The sequence below is a fragment of the Chenopodium quinoa genome, unplaced genomic scaffold (assembly GCF_001683475.1).
Source record: "Chenopodium quinoa cultivar QQ74 unplaced genomic scaffold, ASM168347v1, whole genome shotgun sequence".
Classification (NCBI taxonomy): Eukaryota; Viridiplantae; Streptophyta; class Magnoliopsida; order Caryophyllales; family Amaranthaceae; genus Chenopodium; species Chenopodium quinoa.
In genome coordinates this window covers 54590-70986 of record NW_018744100.1, presented here as the reverse complement: position 1 = coordinate 70986, position 16397 = coordinate 54590, and the positions used below count along the sequence as shown (strand labels likewise).

At 32.1% G+C, this 16397-nt stretch overlaps 1 protein-coding gene and 1 long non-coding RNA gene across 4 annotated transcripts; one reads left to right on the top strand and one right to left on the bottom strand.

Annotated features, from left to right (window-relative positions):
• The first annotated feature begins 165 nt into the window (after positions 1-165).
• On the top strand, positions 166-3199 carry LOC110692237 (protein FAR1-RELATED SEQUENCE 4-like). Of its 2 annotated transcripts, none has more exons than XM_021869229.1 (2): positions 166-508; positions 970-3199. In XM_021869229.1, exon 2 carries the CDS (start codon positions 1871-1873, stop codon positions 2477-2479), a length of 609 nt encoding a protein of 202 aa, XP_021724921.1. In that variant the 5' UTR covers positions 166-508; positions 970-1870; the 3' UTR covers positions 2480-3199. The 2 variants fall into 2 exon arrangements, with proteins under 2 accessions (XP_021724921.1, XP_021724923.1); XM_021869231.1 differs by having other exon boundaries at positions 970-1784.
• Positions 3200-3682: 483 nt separating this feature from the next.
• On the bottom strand, positions 3683-16328 carry LOC110692240. Of its 2 annotated transcripts, XR_002505435.1 has the most exons (17): positions 15859-16328; positions 15419-15494; positions 14901-14976; positions 12923-13086; positions 12683-12795; positions 12396-12475; positions 11068-11970; positions 10046-10419; positions 9799-9932; positions 9510-9679; positions 9173-9342; positions 8834-8890; positions 6657-7448; positions 6331-6516; positions 5480-5725; positions 4649-4964; positions 3683-4067 (listed from the first exon to the last, which is right to left on the bottom strand). It is a non-coding gene; the product is annotated as an uncharacterized LOC110692240 (long non-coding RNA). The 2 variants fall into 2 exon arrangements; XR_002505436.1 differs by lacking the exons at positions 15419-15494; positions 15859-16328 and adding an exon at positions 15148-15348.
• Between the last annotated feature and the right edge of the window lie 69 nt (positions 16329-16397).

The window sequence follows — 16397 nt, the reverse complement described above, 5'->3', positions numbered from 1 at the left end:
TTGTATGCTCATTTGAAAAATGAGCATTTAAATGTTTGTTTATTTGAAAAATGAGCATTAAATTGTTTGATCATTTGAAAAATGAGCATTAAATTGTTCAAATGAGCAAGCAAATAATTGAATTGTTTGCTCATTTTTAAAATGAGCATTTAAATTATTTGCTCATTTGACAAACTGTTTTGTTCTTTAAATAGATGAATATTGGTCCTCTTACAACTTTTTGAATGATGAAGGAAATTGTTGGAGGATATGATAACATCGGTGCATCTAAGCAAGATTTCAAAAAATTTCATAGAGATTTGAAAGCATACATTCAAGGAAGTGATGCTTAAATGTTCGTGGATAACTTTACCAACAAAAAGCTAATGTGGAGCGCTTTTTTCTTTGATTTTGAGATGGATGAAGATTATTGCCTTTGTAGAGCATTGTAGGCTGACCCCTTTTGTAAAAAGAGTTATGCTCTATTTGGTGATATGGTATCCTTTGATACCACATACCAAACCAATAGGTAATTCATAAAAATCACAATTCATTTTTATGTTATAACTATAGCTTAACTTAATAACTTTGTTTTAAATGAACTTAGTATAATTGTTTGCTTATTTCACAAATGAGTATTGACTTATTTGCTCATTTCACAAATGAGCATTCAATTATTTGCTCATTTGATAAAAAAGCAAACAATTGTTTGCTTATTTCACAAATTAACATTGAGTTATAAGCTCATTTGACAAATGAGCAATCAATTATTTGCTCATTTGTCAAATGAGCATTGAATTATTTCAGTAGCTGATGACAATTCTGATTTCATAATCTGATTTCATATTCTATTACAGATTGTGAGTGCGTGTATGTATGTGTATGTGTGTGTGTGTGTGCTTGTGTCCGTATCTAAGTACGTGTGTCTGTGTATTTATGTGTGTGTGTAGTTATTTGATCATTTAAAATTTAATCTGTATGTGTAAACAGGTACAACATGGTGTTTACTCCATTAACAGGGGTTGACCATCATAAGAGCTGCATTACTTTTGCTGTTGGTTTCATAGCAAAGGAAGATATAGTGTCATTTGAGTGGTTGTTCAGATCATTTCTCAAAGCAATGGGTGGAAATGAACCGAATTGTATGATTACAGATCAAGATCCAGCAATGAAAATTGCTGTTAAAAGTGTGTTTAACAAGACTGAACATCGCTTCTGTATGTGGCACATGATGAAAAAGTTACCAGATAAGGTGGAGAAATCAATCATGCAAGAAGAAACTGGTTTCCTAAAAAAATTATGTGCTTGTGTTTGGCATCTTGACATTGAACCTGCTGAGTTTGAAGAAAGGTGAAACAAGATGATGGTTGAATACCACTTGGAAGAACATGAGTGGTTAGGTTATATGTACAAGATAAGGAACAAGTGGATTCCGGCGTATTTCAGAAATGTGTTCCTTGGAGGAATAATGCGTACAACATCAAGATCCGAAAGCGAAAACAACTTTTTCTGCTCCTTTATCAATCCTCATGTGTCACTTGTTGAGTTTTACTTGAGATATGAAGCTGCAATTGATGCCCAGAGACACACTCAAGGTCAGAATGATAATGATTCAAAGCACAAATATCCTGAGTGCAAAACACCACTAGGGATAGAAAAGCATGCCTCACATTTATATACTAACTCTGTCTTTTATGAATTTTAATATGAGGTTGAAATTGCTTGTTTTTCTTGTGGTGTTGATGAATTGAAGAAAGAAAATGGATTGGAAGTTGCAAAAGTAAGTGATGGAAATCGGATTAGAACATTTGATGTTGTGTTTAATCCAACTAACTATGATACCACATGTTCTTGCAAGCTATTTTATAGACAAGAAATTTCATGTAGACATATGATTTGGGTTTGGAAAGCAAAAAGGTTTGAAACCATTCCTGAGCAGTATATGCTACACAGATGGACTACTATGGCACTGAAAAAATCAATTTTTGACTTGGGTGGAAACCTGTTGGAGCAATGTGCTAATTTAATTGACAAGAAAAAATTGTTAAATGATTTATGGTCAGAGATACACACTTGTGTAAGTTTGGCAGAAGGCAATGATGAAGATATTCAAGATCTTGTGATAAATCTTCAAGGAATAAGAAAGGATTTGGAGGCTAAGAGGATTGCAAGGAATAATGAAACAACAGGAAGTGCAAACAACAAAGGACAAGACATTGAGCTATTGATTGGAGCTAGTGTGCCAACTGAAATAATTGTCAAACCTCCAAAAATTTCAAAGAATAAAGGGACTGGAGTTCATGTATCAAATGAAGAGACTTCAAAAGAGAAAGGGGCTGAGATTGATGTGCCAAATGTTGAAACAAGAGGTAGAAGTGCAAAAAGACTGAAGGTAGAAAAAGAAAAGGCTGTAGAACAAAACCAGAAAAAGAAGAGATTATGTAGAGGTTGTGGTGAATTGAGTCATCATGATATTAGAAATTGTCCAAACAAAGTATAATGATACTTTTATAAAAATATAAGATTTAGCATTTTGTGTTTTTAATTTTGTTGAAATGAGCAAATATTTTGCAAGCTCTGTTATCTATCATACACACATGTATTTATACCAAAGCTATTCTAATGTCCCTGGTATCCCTACAATTCAACAAGTTCCTGGGGTCTAAACACAGCATTGCCTCAATTCACAGCTAGCTTTTATAGAAAACAAAGAATATGCACCTTCAGCAATTTAGAGTACAAATTTCCCATGGGGTCACATAATTGCTCCTTAATCCATGTGGTGAGGTCTCCTCCTTCACATGTCAGTGTCTTTACATAAGCTACCCTTACATAAAAAACCAACACATTATAATTGTGCAACCATTCTTTACTAAAATGATAAGCTACAAACAAGGGCCTTTATGCTAAATCTTCACTGCTCCCACACTATCTCTAAAACAAAGCCTCAAACCTCTTATGACATATTCAAGTTCCAAAGAATAGGCATTTTCAGCATTTAAACAATTTAAAAATTAAATGCCAAAGGCAAATCAAAGACATTTAAACAAGGCATAGCTATAATTCTGGATATTAACTAAGTATAGCACAAATGAACTTAACAAAGCAGTAAGCAGAAGCAACAGAAATAGTCCAATCCAAGATATTATACAATGAGTTCAGTAAAGAGAACAACCCAACATACCCTAATCTTCAAAATCATAGAGGCTAAATTAACTAGATATATGCTAATATAAAAGTTAATATTTTTATACAAATATAAAAGTTAATATTTTTATATAAATATAAGATTTAGCATTTTGTGTTTTTAATTTTGTTGAAATGAGCAAATAGTTAATGCTCATTTGTCAAATGAGCAAACATTTCTTTAATCATACATTAAATCAACAACCATTTCTTTGCTCATTAGTGAAATGAGTAAGCATTAGTTTGCTCATTTTTTAAATGAGCAAATAATTAGTTACTCATTTGAAAAATAAGGAAACATTTCTTTGCTCATTTGGCAAATGAACAAATAGTTAGTTGCTCATTTGTCAAATGAGCAAATATTTATTTGGTCATTTGGCAAATGAACAATTATATACTGTTTGGCAAATGAACAATTAATTTTTTGTTGCTCATTTGTCAAATGAGCAAATAATTAGTTGCTCATTTGTCAAATGAGCAAATAGTTAATTAGCAATTTAACAAATGACCAACTTAATTAATAAGATAGAAAATGATATCCATTACATTGACATAGCAAAAGTTATACTTAGAAAATCCTAACAACATCATAAAAACATTTGATCAACTAAGAACATTTGTCACATTTGTCCTATTAAAACATCATAAAACTAACACTTCTATTGTTCTATACAAAAACTATACAAATCCTAAGAACATCATAACAATTGATCAACTTCAGTCTTTAACTCTCTCCGTTGATTGCTCTTGGATTGCTGCCCCTAGCTTTCTTCAGCATCACTTGCTTCCTCAGCCTTTTTTTTTTTCTTTTGGACAACTTGTTTAGCAGGTTTAACAGTATTTACTTCACTTGAAATAATTGAGAAGGTATACTTCAAACGAAGTTTTTCAATAATTATGTCCTGCAAAGAGAAAAAATGAAGCAATAATTTAGGGTAAGTAATGGCTTCATGAATGAATATCAACAAGCTGCTCACAAATTTTAACCTAAATTGCAATTAAAATTAAAAATGGATAAAAAGTGCAAGTGTCCCATTCCAGAAGAAGCAAATTATAAAAATTGCAATTAGACTTTTTCTGGTTAGACAAGTCAGGTTCTACTGCTTACTCTACCGTCCTCCCTGATCTGCCACTATCCTTTATAATCTTCTTCACTTCGTTCCTTAATCTTTTGGTGATGACTTATGGTGTATCTCATTCGAGATAAAACATTAAGATTCAGATATTTAGTCTTCTTTCAGAATATTCAATATTAGCTTCATAAGATTTAATAACTAAAGAGAGAGATATCGAAGAAAACTCATATCCACTAACTTCTGATTAGTTTCTAAACCCTAACTACTATCTTACCTAAGATTGTTTTGCAATTATTATAACAAGAAGCTATCACTGATTGAGTGTGTTCGTTAACAAATATACAACAATATGAAGAGAATAGAGTACTCAAAGCTCAGTAAAGAATGCACATAAAACAGGTGCCTACCAACAGGATTTGCAGCAATTAAGTGCTCTCCAACACATTTAATACTCATATGAGAGGAACATAGCCTGTAAGTTGCAACAACAAGCATGAAATGTGAAAGACTTAAATTATTTTTCTTTAAACCTGAATTCCACTTTTGCAAACCCATATATGTTTCCATATGCCTCATCATTGCAACACCACAATACAAATGATGATCATTTGAAGACTTCCAGGATAAATCAATCAGTACAGACTCCATAGACTTGATCTGTTTTGACAAAACAACACTTTGTATACTTCCTTCACCATCCATGAAATATGAAAATGCACTTCTCTGAAAATGAACAAATAAGTTAAAATAAGAACAAAAACAGGTAGAACAAATATAGTCAGAACAAGCAGAACAAGATCAAGATAAGCAACTAAACTCTAATCATTTTTCTAAAATAATCTAACAAAATCTTGAGCCATTACTGCCACCTACCCACACAAACCTACCCACACATTACACAATTCTGATTTCAGAAACTAATTTCAGAATCTGATTTCAGATTCTATTACAGGTTGTATGTGTGCTTGTGTGTGTGTGTGTGTGTGTGTGTGTGTGTGTGTATGTGTGTGTGTGTGTGTGTGTGTATATTTTCTTGTTATGGGAGAAAGGAGAAATTCAGAGGAGAATCCTGAAAGGGTTAGGGTACCGTCGTCACTGGCTCCGAGGACATGGAATTTCATTCAGGGATATAATGAGAGGAGACATGAATAAGGAATCTGGTAACAACATGACAGGCATCAATGGGGATATTGATAATGAAGTGATTTATGATGATGATGAAGTGCCAGGAGACGTACCAGATTTTTAAGCAATTTCTTATTTTCTCTAGGACCATCACTGTAATCAATAACCTCAATTGTACCACGGTCTGTGGTGGTGTTAAAACATACCAGATAATAATGATTTTTTTCAAATACTGGGAAAAAGAAAAGCTCAATATCTTTCTTTAGGATGATTGTTTTGCTGAATTCCAACTCCACAACCTCACAAAACATTTTATTCCTTTCTTGAGCACGATCGCTTTCGTATTGAAAAAGGCAATCCTAAAAAATACATAAAGAAAAATACATAAATAAGATAAATATAAATAAAAAGAGTAAATAACAAATGAGCAAAGTGAATATGAAATGAGAAAAGTCCTATAAAATGAGTAAATTGAAATTTTTTTTACAAATGAGCAGTGAATGTTTTGCTCCATTGACAAATGAGCAAAAAATTAACTGCTCATTTGGCAAATGAGCAAAAATTAATTGCTCTTTTAAAAAATGAGCAAACGGAAGACAATACACTACAAAGTGCAAACAAACAACCATGACATAATTATGCCTTGAAGATAACTATAATAGGCAAATTTCTTAAATTAGTTCTGTATATCAAATACTTTATCAAAAGATTTTATGTTATTTAATGTCCAATAAGAGACTTAAATTAGTTCACTATTTATTTTTTGCTCATTTGTCAAATGAGCAAGAATATTAGCAAGAATATTTGACAAATGAGCATTGAATAGTTTGCTCATTTGACAAATGAGCAAAGAACTAATAATAGTTTTTGCAAATACAAAACAACATCTACATTCAAATATAAAAAATTATATGAAATGAGCAAAGTGAACATGAACAAAATAAAATGAACGAGTTGAACTTACAACTGCATTAAGACCGAAAAAGAAACGTCCACTAGAATTGATATCTCTATATTGCTCATTATAATTCAGAACAGTAGACCATGCATTAATGATATCGCCATGAATTTTGCTCTGAGTTTTTAGCATTTCAAGTTGAAATAGCATTACTTCACTATCAGGCTCACCCTCGCATAAAAACCTGCATCACTACATATAAGATTTAGGGAAGTTAAAATAATTTCAATCGTAGATATGTAAAGTGAGAATATAGAGCTAGACTTGTTTTAAGAAAGAAAAATATGGTCAGTTGCCAATTTCCAGAACTGAAAAATTGAATAAATACTTACAAACGATTTTTCTTCTCATGAAAAAATGAATCCATAACACCTTTCTGAACTGCTGTTAATGGTGTATATATGTTGATAATCCGAGACTTAAAAAGAGATCTTATCTGCAACGATGGTTGCACTTTACGCTTCTTTGGAATACAACTCTCATTTTCAGCATCTCCTTTTCTCTTAAGCGCAATTGGATCTTCTTGAGCATTCACAGCAACAGCAGCAACAACTGATTTAGAAGCACCAACTTGTGCACTGACAGGAGCAACTACAGGTTCATCTGAGAATCAGTTTCTTGAGAAGAGATTCCTAAGCAAAATGAAGGAGTTCCATATCCTTTGGCAACTGAACTTCTTAAACTATATCTCATACTTGACTCTCCAAGTTTTTTAAACACATGTTCAGCAACCTTAGGCTGTATGATAACAGATGGAGCTGTATACCACTTGCTATGTGAACACATTCAAGCAATCTTAGTAACATTAATTGGTTCTGATTCAATCAGATGATCAACCCTAGCATTAATTGTAGATTCAACATGCTTGTCATTGCCTGAAATCTTTGAAAACCCATCCCAAGCTTCAATTACAGCTGGATCTTGCCAATACTGTTCATCTTGGCTAAATGAGAGAAAAATATCTTCAGTCAAAGCTTTAGAGCTCATCTTCTGCTCATCACAAATGGTCATTGCATCTTCTTATTGTTTGGAAAATACTTAACAGCAGTTTCATGTTTTTGACTGAAATCCATGTATGCCAAGATTAGATTTGTAGATGTTGTTGCAAGCTCCATAAGGCATTTCTATAAAAAAAAAAATACATAATAAGATTAATATAAATGAAAAGATAAAATATGAAATGAGCAAAGTGAATATGAAATGAGCAAAGTGGATGTGAAATGAGCAAAGAAATGTGGTACAGAAATGTGATATTAACCCTATCCTCCCTAAGATACAACCAGAAGATGTATCTTAGGCAGGATAGGGATTGGGCTGATAATTATGATGTAGATTCAGACAACTTTTCATAGGTTAGCTTAGGGGAGGAGGCACAAATCACTATTTTACAAGGTCTGGGGTAGGACATGTAAGCTACGTATGGGACATCCATAGTTAGGGTGTCACCAGGTCGGGCTGGGGAATGACCATATGCTCACTTCTACTCTTATACAAGTTGCAAGCTCTGTTATCTATCATACACACATGTAATTATACACACATGTAATTATACACACATGTAATTATCTATCATACACACATGTAATTATACCAAAGCTATTCTAATGTCCCTGGTATCCCTACAATTCAACAAGTTCCTGGGGTCTAAACACAGCATTGCCTCAATTCACAACTAGCTTTTACAGAAAACAAAGAATATGCACCTTCAGCAGTTTAGAGTACAAATTTCCCATGGGGTCACATAATTGCTCCTTAATCCATGTGGTGAGGTCTCCTCCTTCACATGTCAGTGTCTTTACATAAGCTACCCTTACATAAAAAAACCAACACATTATAATTGTGCAACCACTCTTTGCTAAAATGATAAGCTACAAACAAGGGCCTTTATGCTAAATCTTCACTGCTCCCACACTATCTCTAAAACAAAGCCTCAAACCTCTTATGACATATTCGAGTTCCAAAGAATAGGCATTTTCAACATTTAAACAATTTAAAAATTATATGCCAAAGGCAAATCAAAAACATTTAAACAAGGCATAGCTATAATTCTGGATATTAACTAAGTATAGCACAAATGAACTTAACAAAGCAGTAAGCAGATGCAACAGAAATAGTCCAATCCAAGATATTATACAATGAGTTCAGTAAAGAGAACAACTCAACATACCCTAATCTTCAAAATCATAGAGGCTAAATTAACTAAATATATGCTGGTAGTTAAAAAAAAAAAAAAAAAAATTGATATCGGATTCAATTAATATGCACAACTCAAAGGATATTCACCATGAAAGTCACCCTCACCTCATAACAACTCGCACACCCCCAACCTTTTTAACCCCCTACTCTTTCATCGCACGGCAATCCCCAAATTCACAAAACAACAATACAAATTCACAAATTAAGTAAAAAATAACAAAAATTAGGAAAAAAAAAACAAAAACAAAAAATGAGCAAAGTCATATAAAAATGAGCAAATTAATATAAGTTTCCGGAAAAGTCATATAAATACCTTCTTCGGATCTTGTTCAATTTCTTCATTTTTTGTATGAATTGGATCAGATTGTTCCTAAAATCAAGCAAAAATAAAAAAATAAAAAAAAAAAAAGAAAAAAAAAAATAGCTACTTGTGTAACTTTCATCCAAATCACACACAGTATCAAATGAGCAAAAAATAATTGTTCATTTGACAAATGAGCAAATATTTTTTTGCTGATTTATGAGGTCCATTAATGTGCTATAAAGAGCACCACATTGCATCATTTTCCTAAAGGCAAAATTTGTTCCAATTCAATTCTTCAAACAATGCCAAAGACATAGAAAAACTAAGTATTGGTTACAAGTGAAATACCATTTTTGGTTGATTGCTGCCAGAAGGACCAACAAGCTTCTGATTTTTATCAAAAATTCCAAGCCTCCCCTTAAAAATTTCCAATTTCTCACGACTTGACAACATATTGGTTGTTCAACCTTTGAGAAGTGGAGTTTCTCGTTTGGCTCTAACTGATGAACATATAAAAGCTACAAACAAGTAAGATAGAAAAAATTAGTACATTAAAATTAAACAAATAACAATTAATACATACAATAACTACAAACAAGTAAGAAAAAATAATTAGTAAATTAAAAATCAACAAATAAGTAAAAAATACTACATTAAAAAAAAAAAACAAAAATTAAAGTAATACCATAAGAAACAGTAAAGACCCAAGAAAAGAACGAGTTTGACGTTCTTCCCAGAAAAGCTTGGCATTCACAAGTGAATCAAGGATATACTTGCACCAATTCAAGTCCTTTATTTTATCAACATCAGAAAGAAATGTGAGAATATCAGAATTGATATTCACATTTTGTTTCCCTGACAAAAAAATGAGCAAAACAAAAGAAAAATGAGTAAAATGAAATTTAAATGAACAAAATATAATATAAATAAGCAAACAAAATTGAAAATGAACAAACTCCTATAAAATTTAAAACCTTGATGTTGACTCTCCACCTTTTCCTGATGATATAATTAATTTTATTTCAGAAACTCTTTCAGCTTCCCTATTTTGATAGAGAGTGAGTTGCTTTTGAATTGCTTCTTCCATTGCTGAATCACTCTCTTATCTCTGGAAAAATTATTTTTGTCAATTTCAATGATACAAAAAGGTTCAGCTGGAATGTTTAAAGAGCATGTGTTAGCATCAAAGTGATGAACCAACCATAAACCCAACTGCCTCACCTTCAAGAACTCCATAGACCCGAATCCTATTGCTCTAATAGCTTTCAACTGATTTTCTGAACATTTTTCAATAACTTGAACTATGGATGAAGGGGACATCCGACTATGTAATGTCCTATAAACACGAGACTTCAAATTTTCCCCTTCGTTGCTGGATTTCGTCTCCTCCAACTTAATCTTCTGTTTTTCTTTCAATCCTTTTTCAACCTTTTTCCCTTTAACCTTAGTACCAACTAATACCTCTGATGAACCAACATCAGCAGTCAGCAGCAGGCCCTGTTGATCCAACATCAGCAGCAGGCCTTGCTGAAACAACATCAACAGCAGCACCTGATGAACCAACATCGGCAGCAGGCTCCTTTTCAATAGACTTCCTGCTCATACAAAACAATAAAAAAAAAAAGTAAATAATTAGTTGGTAATTTTATACAAATGAGCAAAAACATAGATGCTCATTTGTCAAATGAGCAATCAATTTTTTGCTCATTTACCAAATGAGCAAATAGTAGATTACTCATTTATCAAATGAGCAAACACCTACACATGATAATGAGGAGGTTTTCCCATCTGAGGTGTTTAAAGCTAATCAGATTTATGTTTAAAGCTAACCAGAAGATGTATCTTAGGGAGGATAGGGATTGGGCTGATAATTACGATGTAGATACAGACAACTTTTCATAGGTTAGCTTAGGGGAGGAGGCACAAATCACTATTTTACAAGGTCTGGGCAGAGTAATATGGTGCAAGGGTAGGACAGGTAAGCTACGTATGGGACATCCATGGTTAGGGTGTCACAAGGTCGGGATGTCGGGATAGGTTGGGATTGGGGCTGGAGAATGACCATATGCTCACTTCTACCCTTGTACAAGTTGCAAGCTCTGTTATCTATCATACACACATGTAATTATACCAAAGCTATTCTAATGTCCCTGGTATCCCTATAATTCAACAAGTTCCTGGGGTCTAAACACAGCATTGCCTCAATTCACACCTAGCTTTTATAGAAAACAAAGAATATGCACCTTCAGCAATTTAGAGTACAAATTTCCCATGGGGTCACATAATTGCTCCTTAATCAATGTGGTGAGGTCTCCTCCTTCACATGTCAGTGTCTTTACATAAGCTACTCTTACATAAAAAAACCAACACATTATAATTGTGCAACCACTCTTTACTAAAATGATAAGCTACAAACAAGGGCCTTTATGCTAAATCAAGGCAGGAATTCAGCAAAAAATTGTAGCAACAGCTTAACACAGTTGAAGCAAGAATGTTAGTTAACTCAAACAAATATGATACAAGCTCTCCACACGAAACCAAATATCATACAAGCTCTTCCATTCAGGACCAATGATGAGAACTCTATAGCCACTGGCAGACATTGTAACCTATATAGATTTCCCAGGTATTACATCTCAATAATCTCTATAGCTAACATCTAAAAAGTTATTGTATCAAACTCCATCTCAATTAAGGCTTGTTTATGTTAGCGTATGAGCATCATTAATTTTTTTTCACCAGCAACTATATAATTAAAGGGTCTATAATAATTCAAATCAAAAGCATTTAAATCAAATTTTACTTCTAAAAATGCTTATGAATAGTGTTGTATTATTAGGAGTACGAATTATAATTATACTTGCCTCAAAAATTATTCTTAAAATTGGACCCATCTTATTGGTGAGCAATTATAATCATCAATTAGAATCACGTAAATTATCAATTAAGACAATTTGCTTCCAAGATTCATACAAACAACAAACCCAGATGCATATTCCACAAAAATTGATCATCAAACATTCAAATTACACCAAAAATTCAAAATTTGAAAGGGCACAGAAAAAAGAAATTGTACGAACCACAAGGGTGCTTGAATTTGAATTAACTTCTAGCCATCTTAGTACTCAAAAAGGTGCAATTGGTATCTGCAAATACCAAACAAAAAAAGAATAACAATTATCAAGGATGCCGTTTTGAAGCTTAGAGGTAATAAACATTAAATACATTAATGTATGGTATTTCTACTTTATACCATATAAGGTCGATAATGTTTATTGAAAGATCTAATAAGAAGTTTTTCATATAAAAATGACCTATCATCTATAAAAAAAATTTGCTCGTTATAATATTTCATTACTTCAATGATTATAAGATTTATAATGAATAGTTTCATAATCTAACTTAGAATAACCCTAAATCAATAGTTTCATAATCTAACTTAGAATAACCCTAAATCGATAGTTTCATAATGTTCCTTAGAATAACCCTAAATTGAGTACAATTAAGTTTCGATAAACCTTAGATTGTGAAATTGATACGGGGTGATTAATAAGAAGAAAGAAAATCTTACCTCATGAAGGAGTAGAACCCCATAAGTCGCTTCAGTGCGAAGGGCGAATAACGTTGAGAATTTCTCCTTTCTATATTTCCCTACAAAATTTCAAACCCAGATTTCAATTACATAAATTAAAAACCAGAAATATATAAATTCAGAGTAAATCCAGTAAAAACAAACAAAAAAATGAAAGAGGAAAGGGGAAATGGTACCTCAACAGTTAAATAGACAATAATATGAAATTGAACTCCCAAATGTGAAATTCATATTGGACAATTTAAAGGAAAAAAAAAACCCCTTACCTCAACAGCGGGCTTCAACACAGGAGTAAGAGCAAAACATGGAGAGCTCAGGAGAAGAGGAGGAGGGAGATGAAGTTGTGGCTGTAGTTGGTTTGCTTCTCAATCTATCAACACTGAAATTAGAGGAGATGAATTTGTGGTTGTGGTGAGAGGGCGGAAATTTGGACTTCTTTTAGGGCAAAACAGTCCAAACACTGTAGATAAGCAAAGTGCAGGCTATTTTCGAGGGCAAAAATATACCTGATTTTCCTTGAGGAAAAGGGTGATCTTAGTACCCCTTCCAAGTTGTTCACCAGTAGTGTCCCTTGTGGCAGTGAAGGAACCACCAGCTTGAGACTCCCAAACGAACTGCTCGTCATCATTGTGCTTGGTGGATACAATGACCTTTTCAGCAAACAATTAAGCTGAGTAGAAAATAAAATCAAAAATCAGACAAAGAATCACACAATAACCTCATCAAAACAACAAAAAATACAATCACACAATAACCTCATTCTGTCGATAGCAGTCTGTTATACCATAACTCCATTAGCAAAACAAAAAAAAAAAACAAAAAAAAAAAAAAAAAACGAAAAACAGATAAACAATCACATCAAAAACCAAACATTACAATGAAATCGCAAATTCAACCCAAAAAAACCGAAAAGATTACAAACAAAACTGTTAATTCAAAAAGGATCGTGGTTCCGATGTTGGTCTTTCTGTGTTATTCTAATTTTCTTTTTCTTAAACATTTTCCAGTTGTGGTTATATCAGAACATTTTCATAACTTTATAGTTTTAGTAATCAATGCTTTGTATATATTGTTTGTATATATTCTAGCCTAAAGAGGGGAGTATCAAAAAGATTTCTTTTCAAAAGACATTGAAAAGAGAATGGGAGGAAATGAGTAAAGACATAATCAAAACAGCAGCATAAATATGCCAGTAGAAGTATAAATTATAAAATCAAATGTAATCAACAGCTTTACTATTCCATTACTCAAGTATAAACAAATTTTACTTAATAAATACTACTCGTACCGTGTCTAGACATACAAATTGTAGACTAGTTATAAAGTACAGGAAAAAATATTACTGTCCAGCCAAGCTATAGTCTATAATCTATGCCCATTAAATGGTGAATGAAACTAAACAAATAGAATGTAAATATTCTACAAAAATATAAATGTGAATCCTGTCCTTTTTTCCATTTCTTTATTATAATATTTTTTTTGTTTTATGTAATGACAAGTACCCAAAAATAACCCTGAAGAAATAATCATAATCAATAAAATTCAAAGAAACAGAATCGGAATCAGTAAAATTCAAAACACAAATAGTAAACCCAAATAATTAAACAAATATATACACTAAATCACCTCATGGAAGCTTTATTAGCGAACAAAAAGAAGAATACCAAAATAAAAGAAGAAGCAAGCAAGTACGAAAAGAAAATCCCAAAACTAAAATTCAAAATAGACGAACAAAAAGGAAAATAAAAGCTAAATCACCTCATATAAGCTTCAATGGCGAACAAAGAAAAGAAAACCAAATTACCTTCAACATCTATTGCATGCTCTTATATATGTAATATTAATCAAATCAACTACAACTCCTCCGAAAACTAATAGACTAATATACATAACCCAATTGCATGTTAAAGAAGAAGCAAGTACGAAGAGAGAGAAAAGAAGAAGGATAGACTGTGTAATAGCATCTGATTTTAGGGAAAAAGAAAAAGGGAAGAAGGACAAAAAAGCTGAAAAGCAATGAAAATTAGAATACAATGGCAAGACCGTTAAAAATATAACTCAGAGCCACAAGGCAGTTTACTAAACAGAGATTCATATAAAATAGCTACACGTGTACAACATGTTATAAATTAAATAGTTTCAACATCAAAAACGGCAAAAAAAAGGTAAAAAAAAAAAAAAGGCAATTTGATTAATAATCTGTAATTGCAGCAAAATGAAGGATATTCAAGCTATCAAAAGGCTCCATTCTCAACCAATAAGCAACATAAATGCTAAAAAAAACTATCATCAAGATTGACATCCTTTCCCTCTCCATAATCTTCTCTATACATAGAATTTCTTCCCTAATTATATCTAATTAATTTCCAAATCCCAAGCTACTCATAACTAACATATAAAGATACTGCCAAAAGAGCCCCTCCCCTAGTTCCCCTTAAATCAGTTTACTGCATAACATCAATGAGTAAAGAACTGATTATTTACCTCTCCCTTTTTCCTTAGATTCAGTAGAATCAGCTCCAGAAGTGGAATTCCCTGAACTTCTCCCACATGCAAAATTCTGGAAATTATAATAGGTGTAAAAACTGAATTATCACATATTAAGACAGAGATTAATTTTTCACACATAATTTAAATTAATATGCAAAATTCTGGAAATTATAGTAGGTGTAAAATTTCTGTTTTACTTCATCTAACGAAATAATCTAATTGAATTTTATTAGTCATAAACCTCAGTTGCAACAATCTTATATTTCCTCATTTCGGCACAAATCTCAAGCATGCAAAACTGCAAACAGCAGCCAAAAAATCTAATTATCGCCATTGTTAAACCTCATCCTCCCCTGTCAGACCTCCAACATCAATTGCATGTTCTTATATGATATTACACTTTTTAATCTAAATTACCTCAACCAAATGTAAAAAGAAAACCTAAAATTGATTTGATTTGATTTAATTTGAACTTGAATAGAGTTAATCAATTATGAATTCAGAATTAGTACCTTCACAACAGATACACCCAACTCACTGACACCTTCAAACCCGAGTGAATTTCTCCAGGAATACCGCAAAATAACCCTGAAGAAACAATCGGAATCAGTTAAATTCAAAGAGTAATCAGGGGTAACTGTACATATTAATGATAGTGGATTAGGAGATGCATGTATTCATATGAGTGAAACCAGTAACATATAAACCCAAATCAGTAAAATTCAAAGAAAAAGGATTGAAACCAGTAAAATTCAAAACTCAAATAATAAACCCAAATAATAATTAAACAAATATATATATATATATACACTAAATCGCCTCATCTAAACTTCAATGACGAACAAAAAGAAGAATACCAAAATTAAAAGAAAAGGCAAGCAATTACGAAAAAAAAAAACCCAAAATTAAAATTCAAAATAAATGAAGAGAAAGAAAAAACACACTAAATCACCTAATATAAGCTTCAATGGCGAACAAAGAGAAGAAAACCAAATTGAAAGCTTCAATGGTGAACAAAGAGAAGAAAACCAAATTGAAAGAAGAAGCTTAATTTAACCAAATATTCTCTGTACTATTATTACGAAAAAACTGAATGCAACTTAACATAATTAATCTTAACAGTACTTAATTTAAGAGTATTTTATACTAAGAGTTGGGATACAATCGCCGCTATAAATCTATAAGTCCTTGCTAAAATGGTAGCAAACAAAACTGAAACAGCATATGAAGAAATCTTATAAAAAAAGTACAATCTTGCAACAAACCTTCTTCTTTTTAATCCCAGCATTTTCAGTATGCCCATCGATAAGAAAGTAACGACTCTTACAACAGGATATAGCAACAAAGAAAGCCAGTAATAATAAATAAATAAATCTAATCTAATAATAATAATAACACATAAATCCATCAAGCACACAATCAACTAAATGTGAAGATCAATTTTGATATACTGAGAAGAAAGACCTCTAATCACCTCCCCATCATGTTATT